Source organism: Botrytis sinoallii (genome assembly GCF_014898435.1).
Source record: "Botrytis sinoallii strain Bc 23 chromosome Unknown BSIN_009, whole genome shotgun sequence".
Taxonomy (NCBI): Eukaryota; Fungi; Ascomycota; class Leotiomycetes; order Helotiales; family Sclerotiniaceae; genus Botrytis; species Botrytis sinoallii.
In genome coordinates this window covers 1,694,993-1,712,586 of record NW_024066036.1, presented here as the reverse complement: position 1 = coordinate 1,712,586, position 17,594 = coordinate 1,694,993, and the positions used below count along the sequence as shown (strand labels likewise).

General features: G+C 42.1%; 1 protein-coding gene across 1 annotated transcript; it reads right to left on the bottom strand.

Annotated features, from left to right (window-relative positions):
• Nucleotides 1-8,121: 8,121 nt before the first annotated feature.
• On the bottom strand, nucleotides 8,122-10,151 carry EAF02_006044 (uncharacterized protein). The gene is made up of 3 exons (XM_038902092.1): nucleotides 9,956-10,151; nucleotides 9,683-9,897; nucleotides 8,122-9,617 (listed from the first exon to the last, which is right to left on the bottom strand). Exon 3 carries the CDS (start codon nucleotides 9,305-9,307, stop codon nucleotides 8,669-8,671), a length of 639 nt encoding a protein of 212 aa, XP_038758309.1. The 5' UTR covers nucleotides 9,308-9,617; nucleotides 9,683-9,897; nucleotides 9,956-10,151; the 3' UTR covers nucleotides 8,122-8,668.
• Between the last annotated feature and the right edge of the window lie 7,443 nt (nucleotides 10,152-17,594).

Genomic DNA, 17,594 nt, shown 5'->3' with positions numbered 1-17,594 from the left:
GTACCTTGTTCCATGGCTTTATTTCTTCAACAAGAAGGTCGAGAGAGGTGGTCGCGCCAACCAAAATATACTTTTCAATGTCAGGTGTTCGACAAAAAGAATCTCAAGGTTACTTCGACTTCTTGTTAAATGCTGGATCCATGGTTTTGTTTCCGACTCTGAGGATGAATTAAGAAGAAATCACCGCTCGTACCAAGGAAATCAAGGAAAGCCTTATCACTGCCGGTAGATACCGGTCACATACTACTGTAACCTCTTCATTGTTGGCTTTTCAACGTTGCTCGCCCAATCTGGAGTAAAAGTTTCGCCTAATTGAGAAAGGACACATCATTGTCAAATTATTGCTTCGTATTGACTAACGATTATTTACCTTCGCCCGCATGATTCCGGATATCACTATACACCAAACACAATCAAAAGAGTATTAGACGCGAACTCGACGAGATTATCAATTTGTGCGCCTTTCGATTTTGATGATACCCGACCGTAAAGTACATCAACTGGGGTTCACCGCTGTTATCCACCCGCTCGAAATTGAGCTGTTACATCAATTTGTGCCGCAGCAATGGCCAGCAGCAATCATCTCTCCGATCCGACCAAGTGCAAGCAAGATGTGGCGAGACAAGGTAAATAATCATACATACCATCGTTACTCATCTGTTGATCGCTTCTATGGTATCGGTGTACGATTAATTGTTCTCCGATGATATACGAAAGAGTGATTTCGAGGCGACCAACGACGTGGCGTGTTTCGTACCTTCTACGAAATCCTCTTGCATATTCTGGTCCACTTCTTACATCTCTACTCTACATAGCGCTAGGATGGCTGAAATTTTTTAATCTTGGGAGGGCGTGTCCTCGTGATTCACCTAAATGCGCTTCCCCGGTTGCTGCAGGTGCATACATCCAAGGCTTCAAGCGACCGGTGCCGCATTGTTTTGTTGCAACCGGACGCACGTTACAATCCTTTAGCCGCCAAGGATGGACAGGAGATTTCTAATCGTACTACTAGACCAATCGATTGCGTAAGCACCCTCTTATATAAGTCAGTACTAATATCTATGATGCCTCCATGCATTCCGAACTCGATTATCATCTTTCATCCTTTGAATGGCCTCTATAGGCCGGTGATGAAGTAGGAAACAGGAAAGAGAAATGCCAGACATTGAATTCGAAAGCATCATTGGATACTCAGACCACATCTAGTAGCATCAGAAAGCTGTGTCACCGGAGCACTTGGATGAGATGATCCACTTGCGTCTGCTAGACGGTGCTTGCCACTCTCTTTTACCGTCCAGCGTATGTTTCATTGCTGTGAACAGTGGAGTCCTGAACCGAGGTAGCACCAACTCGATATGGAAACACTCTTCCTATTGGTCAAAGTTAGACGAATAAGATCATCCGCTTGGGGGGCTAATTGAGCCGACGGTGTGCAGTGTATCATTTGGCGCGGAGAATGCGTATCCTACTGAATAAGAGCCTGGATCCTTGGCTATACAACTTTCATTTTATTACAACGCATTCTTCTCGCCTCCTTTCTATCCGTCTGACCTGCCATTGATACATGTCCCATCATCCATGAATTGAAATACCAATTAATTGTATTTTTTGGCCTTCAACTTTATTCGGTTGCCTAAATGCGCAAGACGGACGCGATGCGGGCGTTGTAGGCTTTTGCAAGCAAGCTGCAACAGGCCTGCATGTAAGAAATTAGTGTCCTGAAAACGACGGAACTTGCGAAGGCGCAAGGGCGGATGGGACAGGATAATCTTATCAAAGCACGGGCGTCGAGGCAAGAATTATCAATTGATGGACTAATAAGCCTCATGATCCATGGTGCTGTGAAAATGTGAAAGTATACTCGAGTAAGCAAGCAAGCAAGCGTCCCGACCGCGGGATCCGGGATAATCTTCGTGATGAGATATTGGGAATGGGTTTGGGGTTTCAAGGATACCTAGGTAGGTGTAGTAAATGTGATGTGACTTTAAAGTTTACATTTTTAATTTGCTGTTGAAAAAGTATGATTTATTATTCAAACACCATTCAATCCATTATCATTGATCGAAAATCAAACATTTACAAGGTTCCAAGTGAAATATTAGAAAAGCTTCTCTACGAATGAATTCAAAATTCAAAATTCAAATCATGTGTAATTTTAAGATTAGCGCTGAAAGGCCTGTCTAAGCGCCCATTTTTCTTGTTCGTGTTTTAGAAATGACTTCTAAGCGCTGGGGACATTTGATTATTTACTCTCAGCACATTGAATCATTTGTATTGCACATGTTAATACTTGCTGCAATACTTGCTGCAATAATTGCATTATTATATTTATGGCGTTGAACATGCCAATGAAAGGTAAGACCGTTGCATAGTTTGTACATTGGACTTCTTACTTTATCGTCCAATCCTTCTCGTCACACATTTGTTTGCCTCCTTTCCCCTCATTCCTTCGTTCCTTCCTGGGGGGAAACTTTGACCATCCTGCGAATACGCTTGATTTGGCGTTTGGGGTTGAGAGGTAGAGTGTGCAGGTATTGTGTATAGTGAAAGATGGTAGGAACTCTCTAAAACGGGAGTACTAGGATAACTAGGATAGATGTACAGAGACAAAGCCATAAACATTCATGAAAATCAGCCAGAACAGTGTCTCAGCATTTACATTGTACCCTCTAGATGGTTAAACCTCCGATCATTCGTTCATGAATCTTATCACCCCTTGCAAATTCATGAATTCAATTATCTTCTCTTTACCTTCTCCAGGTATTTACATTTACCTGTTTGCCGCAATAATGAATAATATCACCGTATGAAGTATCTGAACCAGTTTATCCGCTCTAGGCACTGGAAATAGTGGGCCATCTGTTTCTCTCGTTTCGTTTCTACGGAGTATCTCTGAGCACCTTATTTTTGGAAAAGGCTGGATCGTTCTACTTGTTCATTGCTTTTTTGGAAGTTTTGATCTTTCACAGATGCATGAGTCGGACGAGAGATTCAATTGGTTAGCGCTTCTTCTTTCTTTCAATAGACTTATCATTCTCGGATACGCAAGCGTCTATTTCGTGGTCATTCAACATGTCTTCCGCATTTTAGCTTCGTCATCCTTCACAAACCCTCAATAGATCTCTCGGAGATTAAGATTGAGGATTGGGATTAAACTTATCCTTACCCATTATGCATTGAGGATTATTGGAATCATTGTATGCAACTGTCCCAAAGGAAGAGAGAGATCCTTCTCCATCCAGAAACAATCCATGTACATACCAGGCCGAACACTGAAAAGGTCGAAAAAGGAAACGTACGGCGGTAGACCCATACCTCGTAGATCATCATAAACGAGAACGGGAATTCGAACATCAGAATTAGCATTAAGGATTACGATCCTAGTTGAGCAAGCAGATATAAGTGCCGAGATCTGAGGTGTTATTTGCGGGCGCGAGTAGACAGGGGAGAGAGGGAAGGAGATTTTATGCAGGTGTGTGGTGTGGCGTCTATGTATTGATATTTGCATATATTGGATCTTCGTGTATGGAGTATTTATAAATAACTGGATGGTTATACATCCTATGCTAGCAATATATCTATGTCCTATTTGTAGTACGCACACGCACGCTGCGAATCCCCAAATCCAGAGATCAAGATATCATGTATTTTCTTGATAAGCTTCTAACCAAGCTTAATTTACTCTCTTCACTCCCATGGTCATCTACTTCGTATGGTCCGCGGAATAGAGTCTCATTGAGCGGACGGTACGAGAAATGTACAATTGGGGCACTAGCTCCGGGATCGCGGTGGAGTCAAGTGACGTGACAGGTGATGTTGCGCAGGGGTGGGGGAAATGTATAGAGAGAGTATATGTAGATGAGTGGCACGGTAGATGAGGCACAGTAGATGCCAAGTACGAAGGTCGCGGGGATAAGAATAAGAATTCGGATGGGATGCGAGGGTGTGGCACAGGAGGGGTGGGAAATTGTGTTTTTCGGGTATTTCGGTGGGTACCTAAGGTATGCTTGGATGGGTAATGGGTAGATTGCCATAGATTCGATCTCACTTCTATACGATTGAGAGACACAGGTGTCATGTGGTCTTGGTTGGATATTCTACGAATTGCATGGACGGCCGGGATGCTTGGATCACTGCGATACCGTTACGCTAACAAGCGTACCACTGCATTGCATTACTTTCAAACGCGCGTGCTATATCCTAAGACCGAAACAAAATTCCGAGGCCAGGGCACTGGGAATGAGAAGCGGAAATGGACCGCCTTTTGATTGCGGTGATGATGTATGGATACGATGGCGATGATTGAGGGTGTAGGATATCTCAGATGGTAGATAATAGTATACAAGTGTGCCAGTCTTGATGGGGAAAGACTTCATGGTTACTAATTCCAGATGGGATGACATAGTAAATACTTCACCCACTCGATGATATTTCATGATCCCTATCTATCAACGTATCGACAAGTCAGAATTCAGAGTTCCCTTCACTTCCACTACACCTTCGAAATCCCAACTTCCAAATTCCAACAAGAAACCAAACCCACAAATTCCTCAACCTGACCCCTAAAATCCAAACCCTCTCCCGACAAACCCGTTACTGACCCCTCACACATTGTCGGAACCGCCGATACCATCCATACCCTCGGGAAAATATCAGCGTCAAGCACACACAACGTGCGATATCCATTCACTGCATACGGGTGCCTTGCACCCACGCCACGTCCACAAAACGTGGTAAATAAGGTAAGAAGCGTGTTTGTAATCGCCGTCTAAGTGTTGGCAATTTATTATTCTTTCCTATATCCGATATTCTTACTTGTGCAATGTTTGCACACCCGTGTATCCGAGATGATTTGTGGAAAGTATGGTGGAGCGAGATGTGCGGGTTGGGAACGTTTGTGGATGCGTGCCGTTATCGCGGGTTCGTGCAGTGGTGGTATGAAGCGTTATGTACATACATATTCTAGTCGATATATCCATACCCCGCGCCAAGTTCTTCCGCAAGCGGTAGAGCCATCCATCGTAACGGTACCGCAGCTTCGCAAGAATGTCTCTCTTGGTTGTGGGTACGTAGGTGGGTATGGATTGATATTACTAATTTTACTAACACGCCAACTAACTGTTGATATATTAATAACATGCTCATGCAAGACCCTGTAAACTAAACGTTGTCGGAGTAGGGTGGAAATACTAAATTACCAGGGTTCAATGGAATGCTGTATACGAGTTGCGAGGGCGCTATCGAGATACCGCGGTAGCCTGTCGTGTTTACATTTGAAATGAGAGGTGTTAGATGGGAGCTTGAGAATCGATGGACGAATGAGAGGTCAGAACCGGATTCTCGGGTCCCAACGGTTGGTTGTTGGAACATGGATGAGTCATGATTCAGCTGCGTTCGGTGTCCGCAAGGAGTTTAGTCTCGTGGTGAAGCGTGGAGAGGGGATATTTGGGTTTTGTTGTGCGCGGATAGGTCGGGAGGGGCTTGAGAGGGACGGAGAGTGCTTGCTTGTGTGTGTATGGATCGGCGGTTCCGAGTGAGAGATTGTTATTGTGAGGTTGGATGGTGGTGGACGGGTTAGCTTCTGGGTTGAGACTTCTGTATGTTATGTTTAGAGGGTGGTTTGTTTGATGATTGGTGGTACGTCGGACGTTAGGTTTGGGATCTTTGGATTCGAGGAACTTGTAGCTTGTGATTTGATTTGCTGTAATTTGGGCGGTTCGCTATCAAAAGGTGTAGCGCTTTCCAGAGGCGGAATACTATCTGTCTGGCCCTTTTTGGTTTTTCTTTATATCCATAAGTGGCTGGCTCTGTGTTGATATTTGTTTACCTGGTAGAGGCAGACTACTTTGACTGTGACTCCGCGACAGTTATTTCGGGAGATCAGTCGATTCATCATCTATACCAGAGCTATGAAATATGGGTACTACTACTATTCTTTATAAACACATGCATCTAACATACAGACGATATTTCCATAACCAAACACACAGAAAATTACCAAGTCACATATTCCTCTCCTTACTCGATCGTCAACCCAATGCACCCATCCAAAAGACCATGGAATACTCAATACCAAACCCTCGCAGGCTTTCTTCTCTCTTCCCTTCACCGTTCCCTCAAAGTCAACACTCTTGGCACATTTCTACTACATCCCCCACATTCCAGCTTTCCGGTTCTGGACCCCATCTATCCATAGCTCTGGTCAAGAATGGTGCTACCGACAATCTATGCGCCGGCTAAAAGCTCTGCGATGAACTCGGTAACCAATCTGTCTTTTCATCACACCACCTTCTTTCCTATTCTACTCATTTATTTTATACCCATAGCTAGCTCACCACGTGGAAGATTGAAAATCTGTTACTGTATTTATGGAAGTGTGTTGAGAGAACTGTTAGTCTCCAATATATGTTTCATTCGCACCCCCTTTAGAAATATTAGACGAGATGTTCATGTTTATATTCTTATGAGTAAGGGATCAAATTAGGGTCTAGATCATAACTCATAATTGTTGCCTAAAAGTCTATATTGGGGCGTGGCAGCGCGTAGCGAAGTTGTCATCTAGCTTGGAAGGGTGACATGTCACGAGGTGATGATATCATGGTGGGATGGGCTGGAATTGGTGGGCTTGGTATGTGTTTTGAGAATTAAAGGGAGGGGGGTGGGTACTATACAGATATAAGTGTACGGTGATTGTGAAGTGATTTAGTAAGGTTGTCAGATGATGAGGAGAGGATGGTTTCGGTAGTGGTTGTTCCCCCTTTTGACGAGTTTTCGTTTCGAGGGTGTGGAATTGTGTCTAAATTAGGATCTCTAGAGATTCAAAGGACGGATAATATTCTATTATCATAATTCTGCGGTGATGTGATTTCCTTTGATTGATGTCAATTATCACTGCCACTTACGTATGTAAGTATATACTATTATTGTCTTTACATTATCTTTAGAGATATCCACATGTTCCATTCTTTCACCCCGTTTCTTCTGTATGCTCAGCACTCGTCTTGAGATCAGCTCGCGCTCTTATTACAGTCTGGTTATTTTCCTCTCCAACCATTACGTGACTGATTCGTCATCATTACTAAGTGTCTAGAGTAGGAACGATTGCTTCAAAGGGGGTTTATAAGGATTTGGGATGAGGAAACTTACGTTGAGAAGCTGATGATAATTCTCTACATTGGTAAACGATTCAATGACTCTTTCATGTGTTTGGTGGTTAAGCTTACTTGAGTCCTTATGATTCACTTGCAAGTTTTGAATCAGCACCTGTGTGCATAGATTTCTGTGATCACAATTATGAATCGGCACTCCTTGAAAATATCAAAATCGTTAGGTTGGTACCTATCAGCTTTCAGTTGCTATGTCATATCATGTCGATATCTTGTCGAGTTCCGCAAGATATTATATCCTGTCCAATAACTAATTGTTTCATTATCTGACTCATACTTTCTATCTGTTACTGTCTCCCAAACAGTCGGCTTTACAGTTTAATGCTATTCTTGTCGCTTATTGCGGACTCACGTCATCCTCTCTTCTCGTCTCTGACAACATAGCTTCTCAAATAGCAATATTTTCTCACTTCTGATCACAATAAAATCGTATAGATACTTGATCTTTACCCCTTTCCTCTCAATTCCAATGTTATTTCTGAAAAGAGGCAAAATTCGGATCGGTAGCTGTTTTACCTCGTGAATCTACCATTTCTTGTCTTCCTGAACTTGCTGGCCATTCTTCTCTATAGGTACAGGCTTGGATTGTATGTAAATATACTTATTATCGACCAGTAAAGCGGGCAGGCGCTCAAGTAAATACGAGGTTAACGACAAGAGAGGCTTTTCACGGTCAGTACGGAGTAAATGGCACTAGAGGATAGATCCATAAGTATGATCTCTATATAGAGTATTGAACAAGATGCTCTATTTTGAGCCTAAAATATACATAAGTTTGAGAAGATAGCATATCATGGCCTTCAACGCGTCTGGGTCTGGGCCTTTTTTTAGTTTTACCTTGGATTGATACGTCACGTCTGATAAGTTGCTAAGTGCATACCACGGCAATCTTACGCTTTTACATGTTTACAAGTTGGCTTTAACAATATAATATAACGTCGTTTGATGGTACTCATTATCACTTGAACATTTCTTTTTGATTCATCTCGCTGTATAATCCCCTCGTCATATTTTTTCATAGACTTCCTGTTATCATCCCAACATTATTGTTTTACAACTCTACCAAATGCTACTGTTCCTTCTTTTCACTAAGAACTGCTAGAATATAATATTTTCCTCTTTTTCCCCCCTTGCTTTGGATATAGAATATTCAGCCCATAGACCACAGGTACAACTCACTGTACGTAACTGAAGGTGATATTCCTTGAGTTTTTGTGAAGAGTTGTACAAAAGGACTCGAAATTGACTAATCACAGCCCCGGTTTCGAAATAAATGGCGGGGTAAAAGAGAGATTATCAATGGAGAGTTCTATGAGTGAATCTGGTATTTGGGCTTGGTGTTCGATGCGAATGTTGAGTTGGGTTGTGATATGCTTGCATCCTGTAAGAGGTGGAATTATAGAAGCGAATCATGTAATTCGATTGCAACTTATCAATCGTGCTCATTTTCTCTCCCAGGAGTGGCCATCATCATTAGAAGTCGAAGTTCTGGCACAAATAAGTCATTCCAGAAACTTGACGTTCCGCTTCCTAAAGCCGAAGATAAGAGGGAGAGGCAATGATGTTGAGAAACTTCCCATGACTTGACGTTTGTATTGCCTTTTCCTTGCTCTTTCATTGCCTATTGAGACGAGTAGTTCCACCGATTTTCTGTTCAGATTGGGGAGCACTGACAAGAAGAACCTGCGTTGAACTCTGCACTCGATATTGTTAAAACTTTCAGGACTGCCTTCAACTTGTGTGAAACAAGGATGGAAAGAAGGACACCAGACCATAGAAAAACTACTTGATAAAGCTCCTAATGCTGTTGTCGTACTAGTGGTGGATGTGGATGAGAATTTATTTGCATAAACATAAATTTTCGGTAAGGTGAAATTGCAGTAACAAAACCAGGGGCTCTCGCATGGTTGCATAATGTTGCCATAGGTATTAGTATGACAAATTGACAATGTATCGTGATGGCTCAGTCCACGGGTCTTCATGATTGAAGTGTTGATGCGCGTTTCGGCGAAAATCCGAAGCTCGTCGTGTGCGCCACGAGAAAAGTTTGCAGATCCATGGGATAGATAGCTCAAGCCAGTACCGAGAGATCCCCCATCAAATCGATCATTAGAGGTTGTGTGCCGTAATTTGAGTTGCATTATGACGCGCTACGTCCACTTAAAGATAAATTGTAAAGACTCTCTTCTTGATTTTTTGGATTCATTTGACAGTCCCCATGTTTTTGCAAAAGGCAGGACTAGGAAGAAACTCGAGATTCTTCGTCGATGCAACTACTGAATTCAGCTTTAGACTCGGATATGGTAGTCCATAACTTCCTGGATATGTATCTAAGATCCCGTGGGTGCAGTAGCGAGTAACTCCGTGTCCGTCACCGATGGGATGATAGTGGTCTCGGTGGATGAGATCGTAGAATTAATAGTGGTGGTGTTCGAACTGGCTGCGACTTCACTGCTTGTATGTGAGCACAGCCTCGAAATTGTAGGATCTTCTAGAACAGAGATGTAGCTAGCTACCTTTGATTTTTGTGACTCCCTTTTGATGCACTAACTCCAACTCCAATTCCAATTACCACGCAAACCACCATGAGAAAAACGCTAACAATCATTACCACCGTCTTTCTAAGAACTCCAAAGATCCTTTTGCCTTCGATTTGAATAGGTCTAGATTTGTCGTAAACTCCTAGCCCCGCTCCGTTATGTGGGGCTTGGTTTCTAGTTGAATATGCTACCTGTCCACGCACGACTGATTAGCATTTAGTTCTTCAAACTCAAATCTTAACTACCTACTGCAGTAAATTGTGCTTCATCGGCTTCTAATGTTGTCCATGGTTGTGTCATTTTGAGCGATCTTGCTACCCCGCGATGTTGAACTTTGGAGCCGGAAAGTGCTCAATCCTTGATGTCAAAATTATATAATATAAATCAAGATACTATTGATCCAGGAACTATCGTGACGCGGATGAAGAACAACAAACGGATTACATCTTAGAAATTGTGATAAGACAACTTTATGTGCCGCAGCCCCAAAATGCCAAGTCTCTCCTGGGGTAGTACTAAAGGATCTGATGCGTCTCGGCTAATTATCTGATTGGTGAAAACTGTGATATAATCTCTTAGGCGACCAATGAGGATGATTCCTTGGAGTAATGTAAGCCAAGATTCAAACATCCTTTTTTGATGGACACCCAGAATTGTATTTTCCAATCATCGATCTTCAACAGAAACATTATGTGGTAAGAAGCAATACCAAGAAAAGACACAAGACTTTGGATTGAACAATTGTTGCCTGCCTGGTTCCGTTCAATCTACAAGTTAGCAATTAATCTTATCTTGTATTTGATCTAGATGCCACGGAAGTCTCTCATGATATGTTGTTTCATGAGGTTTATGAGTAAAGTCGATGTCGCACGAGGTATCACTACCCCTTGTCAAAACTCACCAGGATTTCAAACTACAGGATCGTCTAATTTACCCCAGATTTAGGCTCGCTTTTCATCCCGCTCTCAATTTTAGCAATTCTTCCTTGCGGTATTTCCAAAGCAATTCTTGACAATTTTGGGAGAAAAGTCGGATTGATCTACTTTAGAATCGCTGTATTTGTTTCGTGTTCACCTGTTGATCAAAAAATCTGTTGTGCCCTGAAGGAATATCGCACAAAATTTGAAGGTGTATATACAATGAAACGGTGGAAATTCAACGATATACAAGATGAGATAGGTCAGACCCAGGATATTGAAGGATAAAAAGGAATGAAAAGTGCCATTTTTGGATTATTCCAAAATCACCGACCCCAATGGTATTCGTCATCCCCTCATACTTCAGATATTCATCTACTATTGATATGAAAGAAGTCTTTACGAGGAACCTTTTAGTCATATTTTTAGGAGGCGTTGACGATTTCTCTTTCTTTGTAGCGAAGAATATAATTTCAAACTCTTTTATTAGCAGGCCAAGAGGCTTACTTAATAATCTCCAGGAAAGACCAGATCGACCACGAATCCTTGGTGAAGCAATCACTACTCAGTGATGTGAATCATCTTATTCACTTCTGGAAATCTTATTCTAGGCCAACACTGCGCTTGTTTACCCCATTATCCACACGAAGAGAATCATGCAATTCACAGACCCAAAAGTTCTTCTCTTCAAGCTGCTCTACTTAAGGCATCCCTCATTCTAAGTTCCATACCCCATGAATTATTCTTGCAGATCCGAATCGAGAAATGCAAGTGCCTGATCGGATTAAGTGGCCGGGTTCAAACTTATCATGTAAATGGACTTTCCGGGTTTGAGAGAAGGGGGTGAAGGGTGAAAGGGTATCCAAGAGGCGTAATAGACAGAGGAAAGAAGGATGAGACGATATGTAACAGCAGAGAATTATCAGACCAAATTAATATTCCTCACCTCACCTACCATTCCTGTACGACTCCCACAGCAAATTGAGCATTGAAGCCGTGAGAACATAAATAATCCATCCATACAAGGCTCAAGAGGGATGCGAAGACTCAACACCTGTACGCGGTGCATCCTACGAACCTCCAGCTCTTATTTAAGAGTCTGCAGAGCTAAGATTGAGTTGCAGATGGAATCGGAGGGATAAGGGAAAAGAAAGGCTCCTGGAGTATACTGAAGGATTATATTTCGACTTGGCAATAACAATATCTACAAAGAGATGAATACCAGCGAAGAAACACAGATACGAAGGTTATGGAAACTCTGGTTAGATTCATATCTGCCATCCATTACTATCTATATAAAGATACGATATGCAAAGTTAGTCTCTTCTTTTTAGAAGAGTCTTTTTGATATAGAGCTTGCTATCGCTCTTTTTCGCAATACAACCCTTCCTTTATACTATCAGGATTCAGTCATTCGAATTCTATGACTTTTACAATATAGAGAATGCCATCGCTTTCGAATTAATTCTATACTCTGGGCATCGATATGATACAACGTTTTTCCTTCGATTTTCGAATTTTCGAATTTTTCGAATTGATTTGTGTATGGGCAATAGGGCTTAAGGTTCGGGTCCAGTTTTGCCCCACTATTTTCAATAGTTTCGACTATACATATCTAATAAGAACTAGAGGATATCAAGCTTATAAAGGTATACAAAGGGCTAGTAAGAGATAGAGTTAAAAGAAGAGTGGTGCCTTCTATTTTCATCTCACTAGCAGAAGGACCTTTTGTTATACTGGAGGCAACTCGGGAGGGGATAGCTCTTGCCCCTTATAGAAGAAAGGGATAGCAAATTGGATTCCAATCTTGGAAGAGGATTAGATATTGGGATGCTTTAATAGGATTAGGGGTAGAGGAAGAAAAAAAAGAGAAAGGTCTCAATGAATGAAGACATTATATCTCTATTGGCATTCCGAATAGAGATCGGGCAGAGCACCCCAACATTTGTTTTTTACTCCCCCAAATTGATTATATCCATTGTAGATATCACTAGCAGTGCTAGGCCCTTAAAGCCTAGCCCGTCCTATATAGTCTTAGACTGAAGCTGGACGTTAATTCAATCAATCAATCAATCAATCTCGCTTTGTTGATTCTTTTTCTGCCGATTGATAAGTTTCTGGGGGTGTACTTCTCGCATGTAGTATCAAGTTGATACACATTCTGTATCTTATGTAGCGTTTGATTCCTGGCGAGTACGAGAACCTATATACATGACAATCTGATATTCGTGGATCTGGATTAACATTAATGCTTCGCTTGTTGAAGACAAGAACAGCTTATAATCCATCCATTCATTCACTCAGGAAACTGTTTCCATTGCCAGGGCCGCTCTTATTCTCTTATTCTCTTCTCCTTCTTGGACTCGTCCACTACTAGTATCATCTAATTCACTTCAACCCCCTCCTTTCTCGTCTCCCCTCCCCTCTCCTCCCATTCCCCATTCCCATTCTCATCCCCAGCTCCAAATCCCACCTCCCCTATAAATAAACCCGCATTAAGATCTCCAATTGATCTCTATCCATTTCGCATACCTATAATCTCATATTTTCAAGATTCTGTCTAGTTCCAACCTCACACCCAAGAAACACGAACTACAGTCTACCTATGTATCCCATGAATATTTACCGCTAAATAGCACAATACAGCGGGATTTAGCACTGTGATATTACAATCAACATCCCAAAAGCAACAACAAAAAGAAAAGAAAAATAACACAATTAAACAACCCAACAATAACAAAGAAACTCTCAAATCACTATAAACCCAAATACTAATACCCTCTCACCCTCTCCTATTCCCATTGCATACCTCCTCCCATCCCCAAACTTCTCCACCCCAAGACACTCCATCCATTATCACAACTTGACCAGCTTGTTTTTTTCTTCGGAAACCCATCATCACGAACCCAAAATATTCTCTCCATTCACTGATCCTCATCCATCTACACTTGAATATCAACAACGACTATCAAAAAATTCACCAAGCCTCCGCGATCCTTCGTCGCTCATCCATCTCCTCGTATCAACCCTCCCGTGTAAAATAGGAAGAGGAAGATTCCATAAATCCATATCCTCAACCTTCTCCTTCCCTATCATATCATATCCATATCCACAAACCCACAAACCACAAACCCAAAAATCCAATCGCGATAATCCCAATCCCTGCACCTCGCTACCCATCCCGTCCCATCGATCGATCGATTTCTATCTACCTAGATATATCATCGTGAAAATATACTCTATACTCGTACATGGAGCTAAGATATTCATTTTGAAGAGCAAGGAAAGAGAGTAAGGAGATATATATACACATCCTCACCCTTCCCTCAACCCCTCGCCCTCACCCCTCCACACAAAAACCCATCCATCCATCCATCCATCCATTCCATCCATCCATCCATCCATCCATCCATCCATACATTCCCCTCCAACAACAATCCACAAATCCACAAACTCTCTCACACACTTCCATTTTCTGCTTCCCATTTTACGAATATGAATAATAGTGAATGATATAAGTCAATTCAATTCGACACAACACAACATGACCTAACCACCTAATACTCGTACCCTCAAATGAAATCCCGCTTATACATCTTCTATTTCTATACTAATTCCAATTCCAAGGAGCTGGGATTCGAGTATTAATCTATTTATGTATGGATATGTATGTAGAAATTATTTATTGGGGTTTGAGTATGGTGGATTGGTTATGTATGGAATGGATAGGATAGGATAGGGGGTATTTGGTAGCTGATATAATGAGAGGGGGTTTTGGGGGTTGGGTTTGAGTTTGGGTTTATAGGTGAGGATGGGGTTGGGGATGAGGAGGGGAGGGGAGATAACCCAGGGATGCGAGAATATTAGCATAGATGAGAGAGACATATGAAGAGAGATAAATACTCGAATCAATTGATTGTATACCGGTACTATTAGGTGTATGATAGATTTTGATGATTTGAGCAATGAATCTCCGATATCGCATGAGTATCATTTGTCAAGTGATAGCTATTCTACATTTGTTTCTACAATTGAAGAAACATGTAAAATCCAGCGTGGAAAATTGTGGTAAAAACCAGTAAAGGAAAAGTGTGACAAAAGCATGAATCGCTGTTTCTAGAGGTGGAAAGAGAAGGGGGAAAAAAGAAGAGGTTACTCATACTACCTATCAACCGACATCAACTACCCCGACTCAAACCCGACAATGAAATTTCTAACTATGAAGTAATCCTCATCCCCATCTCCATCATCATCACACAGCGATCTACACTCAATCATTCTCAACATTCCCCAACCCGATTGTCGGGAGCAATCCGTCATCTAGGATTTAACATACGCAAGAGCCAAGAAGCGAGCATTATTAACTAAACAGTGGCAATCGCGATATCCAAAGACGACTACAACCTCGATGTTAGTGTACGGTTTATTCCATGAAGATCAACTTGTCATTCTCGAACTTTCAACGTTCAACACCTACATCATGGAAAGAAAAACCGGCATGACATAACTGATCAACATCAATACCAACACCAACACCGTTACTCTCCAAACTTCTGACGTACGCCCTCCCCACAGAGAGCTGCGAAGGAAGAATTTTTTTTTCTTTCTTCCTGGAATGATTCTTCCAGATTCCGAAGAAGATATGCACTGTCATGCAGCCTTGCAGTAGGGCTTACACTAGGGCACTGCTAGCTAGCATCCGGATATCCACAATTACCCTCATCAAGTTCCATAAGGCCGACACTTGACGGTTTGGCATTCGGTGAGCAGATTCCCAGTTTATGGGGCCCCTCGGTTGAGGAAAATCTGCAATTCTAGACCGAGTAGTTCACATGCCATGTGGTTATTGGGCTAAGTGTCGAAACGTACCCCACCACTCGAGCCGTTTCAATCGCACAATTGATAATCTAATCGATAACCTAATTGATAAGCTGCTAGTGGTTACCCGACAGGACATTGTACGGAGTAAAGTAACTACTAAACAGGCGCTACGCACTACGTGGACAGCTTGTGTGTATGCGGAAAACAAAGCTTGGATCCGAATGGTGTGCGATATTCTCGGGTCCAATGTACGATGTACTTTACTCTAGACCCCATCATCCTGTGCGAGAAAGAATTCTTACAAAGTTCGGAAACTTCCGCGTTGACAGAGACAGAGAGTCCAAACAATTCCTAATGCTTCAGCAAAAGAACCCGAGCATCTTCCACATTTGTGCAAGGTAACCTCAAAGTTGTGTCTTTTGCATCTAACTTCAAGCATATTACGTATACTCCAATCCTAAGACTACCTACTAGGTAATAGACGCCTACTTGACTTCTCACTCCAGTCCCGAGCCATGAATCTCGTAATGCTCCTGTAGATATTTTGGGAAATTGCTCGTAAAGGATGGAAAAGGTTTCGATATCACAAAAAGCTTGAAATCCAAAGTGGAAGAATAGGCGGGAAACAGAGGTGGCGGAGTTAAGCTTTCAAGGATGGAAAGGATGGATAGGGTCTTTTGATTCTGCACAGAGAGGATTTTCTCGTACCTAACATTAGCAACGGATAATATTCGGGTCTGTGCGAGCTTCGTATTGTATCACATGATTTGCGTGGAGATATTTTGAGATCGTATTGGATTGTTTGATAGAGAATGCGAAGGCACGGTTGAGATTAATGGGATTGATGTTGTGACTGTGATTTAACCGTGGATGAAAGTTTGTAAATGGAGTTTGCTTGTGCTTGATCGTGTTGTCGTGGTCGATATGTGAGTCTCGTCTCATTTTTACACGTGATATTACCATTGGCTGTTGGCCATGAAGTTTCTTTCCCGCGCGGTCTCGACCATTCGCCCACCGATGAAACCAATCGGTGTCCGTAGCAGCACGAGCGGTGTTACTTGCCGTTTTGCTGAAAGACGGCAGAGTAGCTGATAGATAGCCGGGCAGTCTTGTTGCATATTCCGGGGCACTCATTGACCAGTCGATTGAGAGAGTAGAATGCTTGACATGGATTGATCTGACGGACTCCGTAGGTAGGTCTTCGGATATTCACATGTTCCAAGTTCTGGGCATCGTAAAAAGTATTGCTTTCGTGGGCCATGGCAGAGCATGACAAGAAACACACAAGCCGTCAATTTCATTCATGTTTCTCAGCGTCGTATTTGGGAAATCAGACCAGATCAGAAGAGAAAAGGAGCTTGCAATTGAGTCTTGACGAGAGAGAAATGTTTCAAAACCCTTATCTTAAAAATCGAATTCTAATGTTCATCCATTGAAGGCTTTGAAGGAAGATAATCCTACGCAGAGGACCATTCGCAATCAAAGTAAGGTTTTACCATCCGGAAATAAAGTTATGGCTGTGTTCATCCCAATCTACCTTGATGATTATGCAAGGTACCCGATCTGAGATTATTTTTATTCTCGTGGATGATACGAGGAGTGAGAATGCTACCGACACATTGATTGATTGATTGATTGAAAGATGACGATAGCTTCAACATGAATCAAATTGTCAATCATGACGATAATCCGAGAAATGAAATTGAAGAGAAACAAGTCATCTCATCTCCCGCGTATTTTGAACCCCTGATGCGGTTTTTATCGATAATGAAAATGTTGATAACACGGACACATGTGAAATGGGGGGAAGGGTAGGTAGGTCGTTGGTGGCTTCACAACACTTTGATAGGGCTTTGAACTTTTCAAGAAAGTCATCTTCACATACCGTAAGACCCTCTCTCGGGAGATTCGGGAATTGATTGAAGTTTGGAAGAAGAACATGGCGTTATGGATTGGATGAATTGAATGAATGGGTTGAATTAGCAATTGGCATCATATCATATCATATCATATCACATTACATCCCACATTTGCGTTACCAACCACTTTACGATCCATACTGAGCACTAATGAGAAAGTTCTCGATTCGTTCCTTCATACTCTTCCGCTCTATCGGGGATGCAGATGCAGACGCGGATGCAGATGCAGGA

What these genes read in the sequence shown, in the direction of transcription:
- EAF02_006044 (XM_038902092.1), bottom strand. Translation starts at nt 9,307, where the DNA reads ATGCAACTCAAATTACGGCACACAACCTCTAATGATCGATTTGATGGG.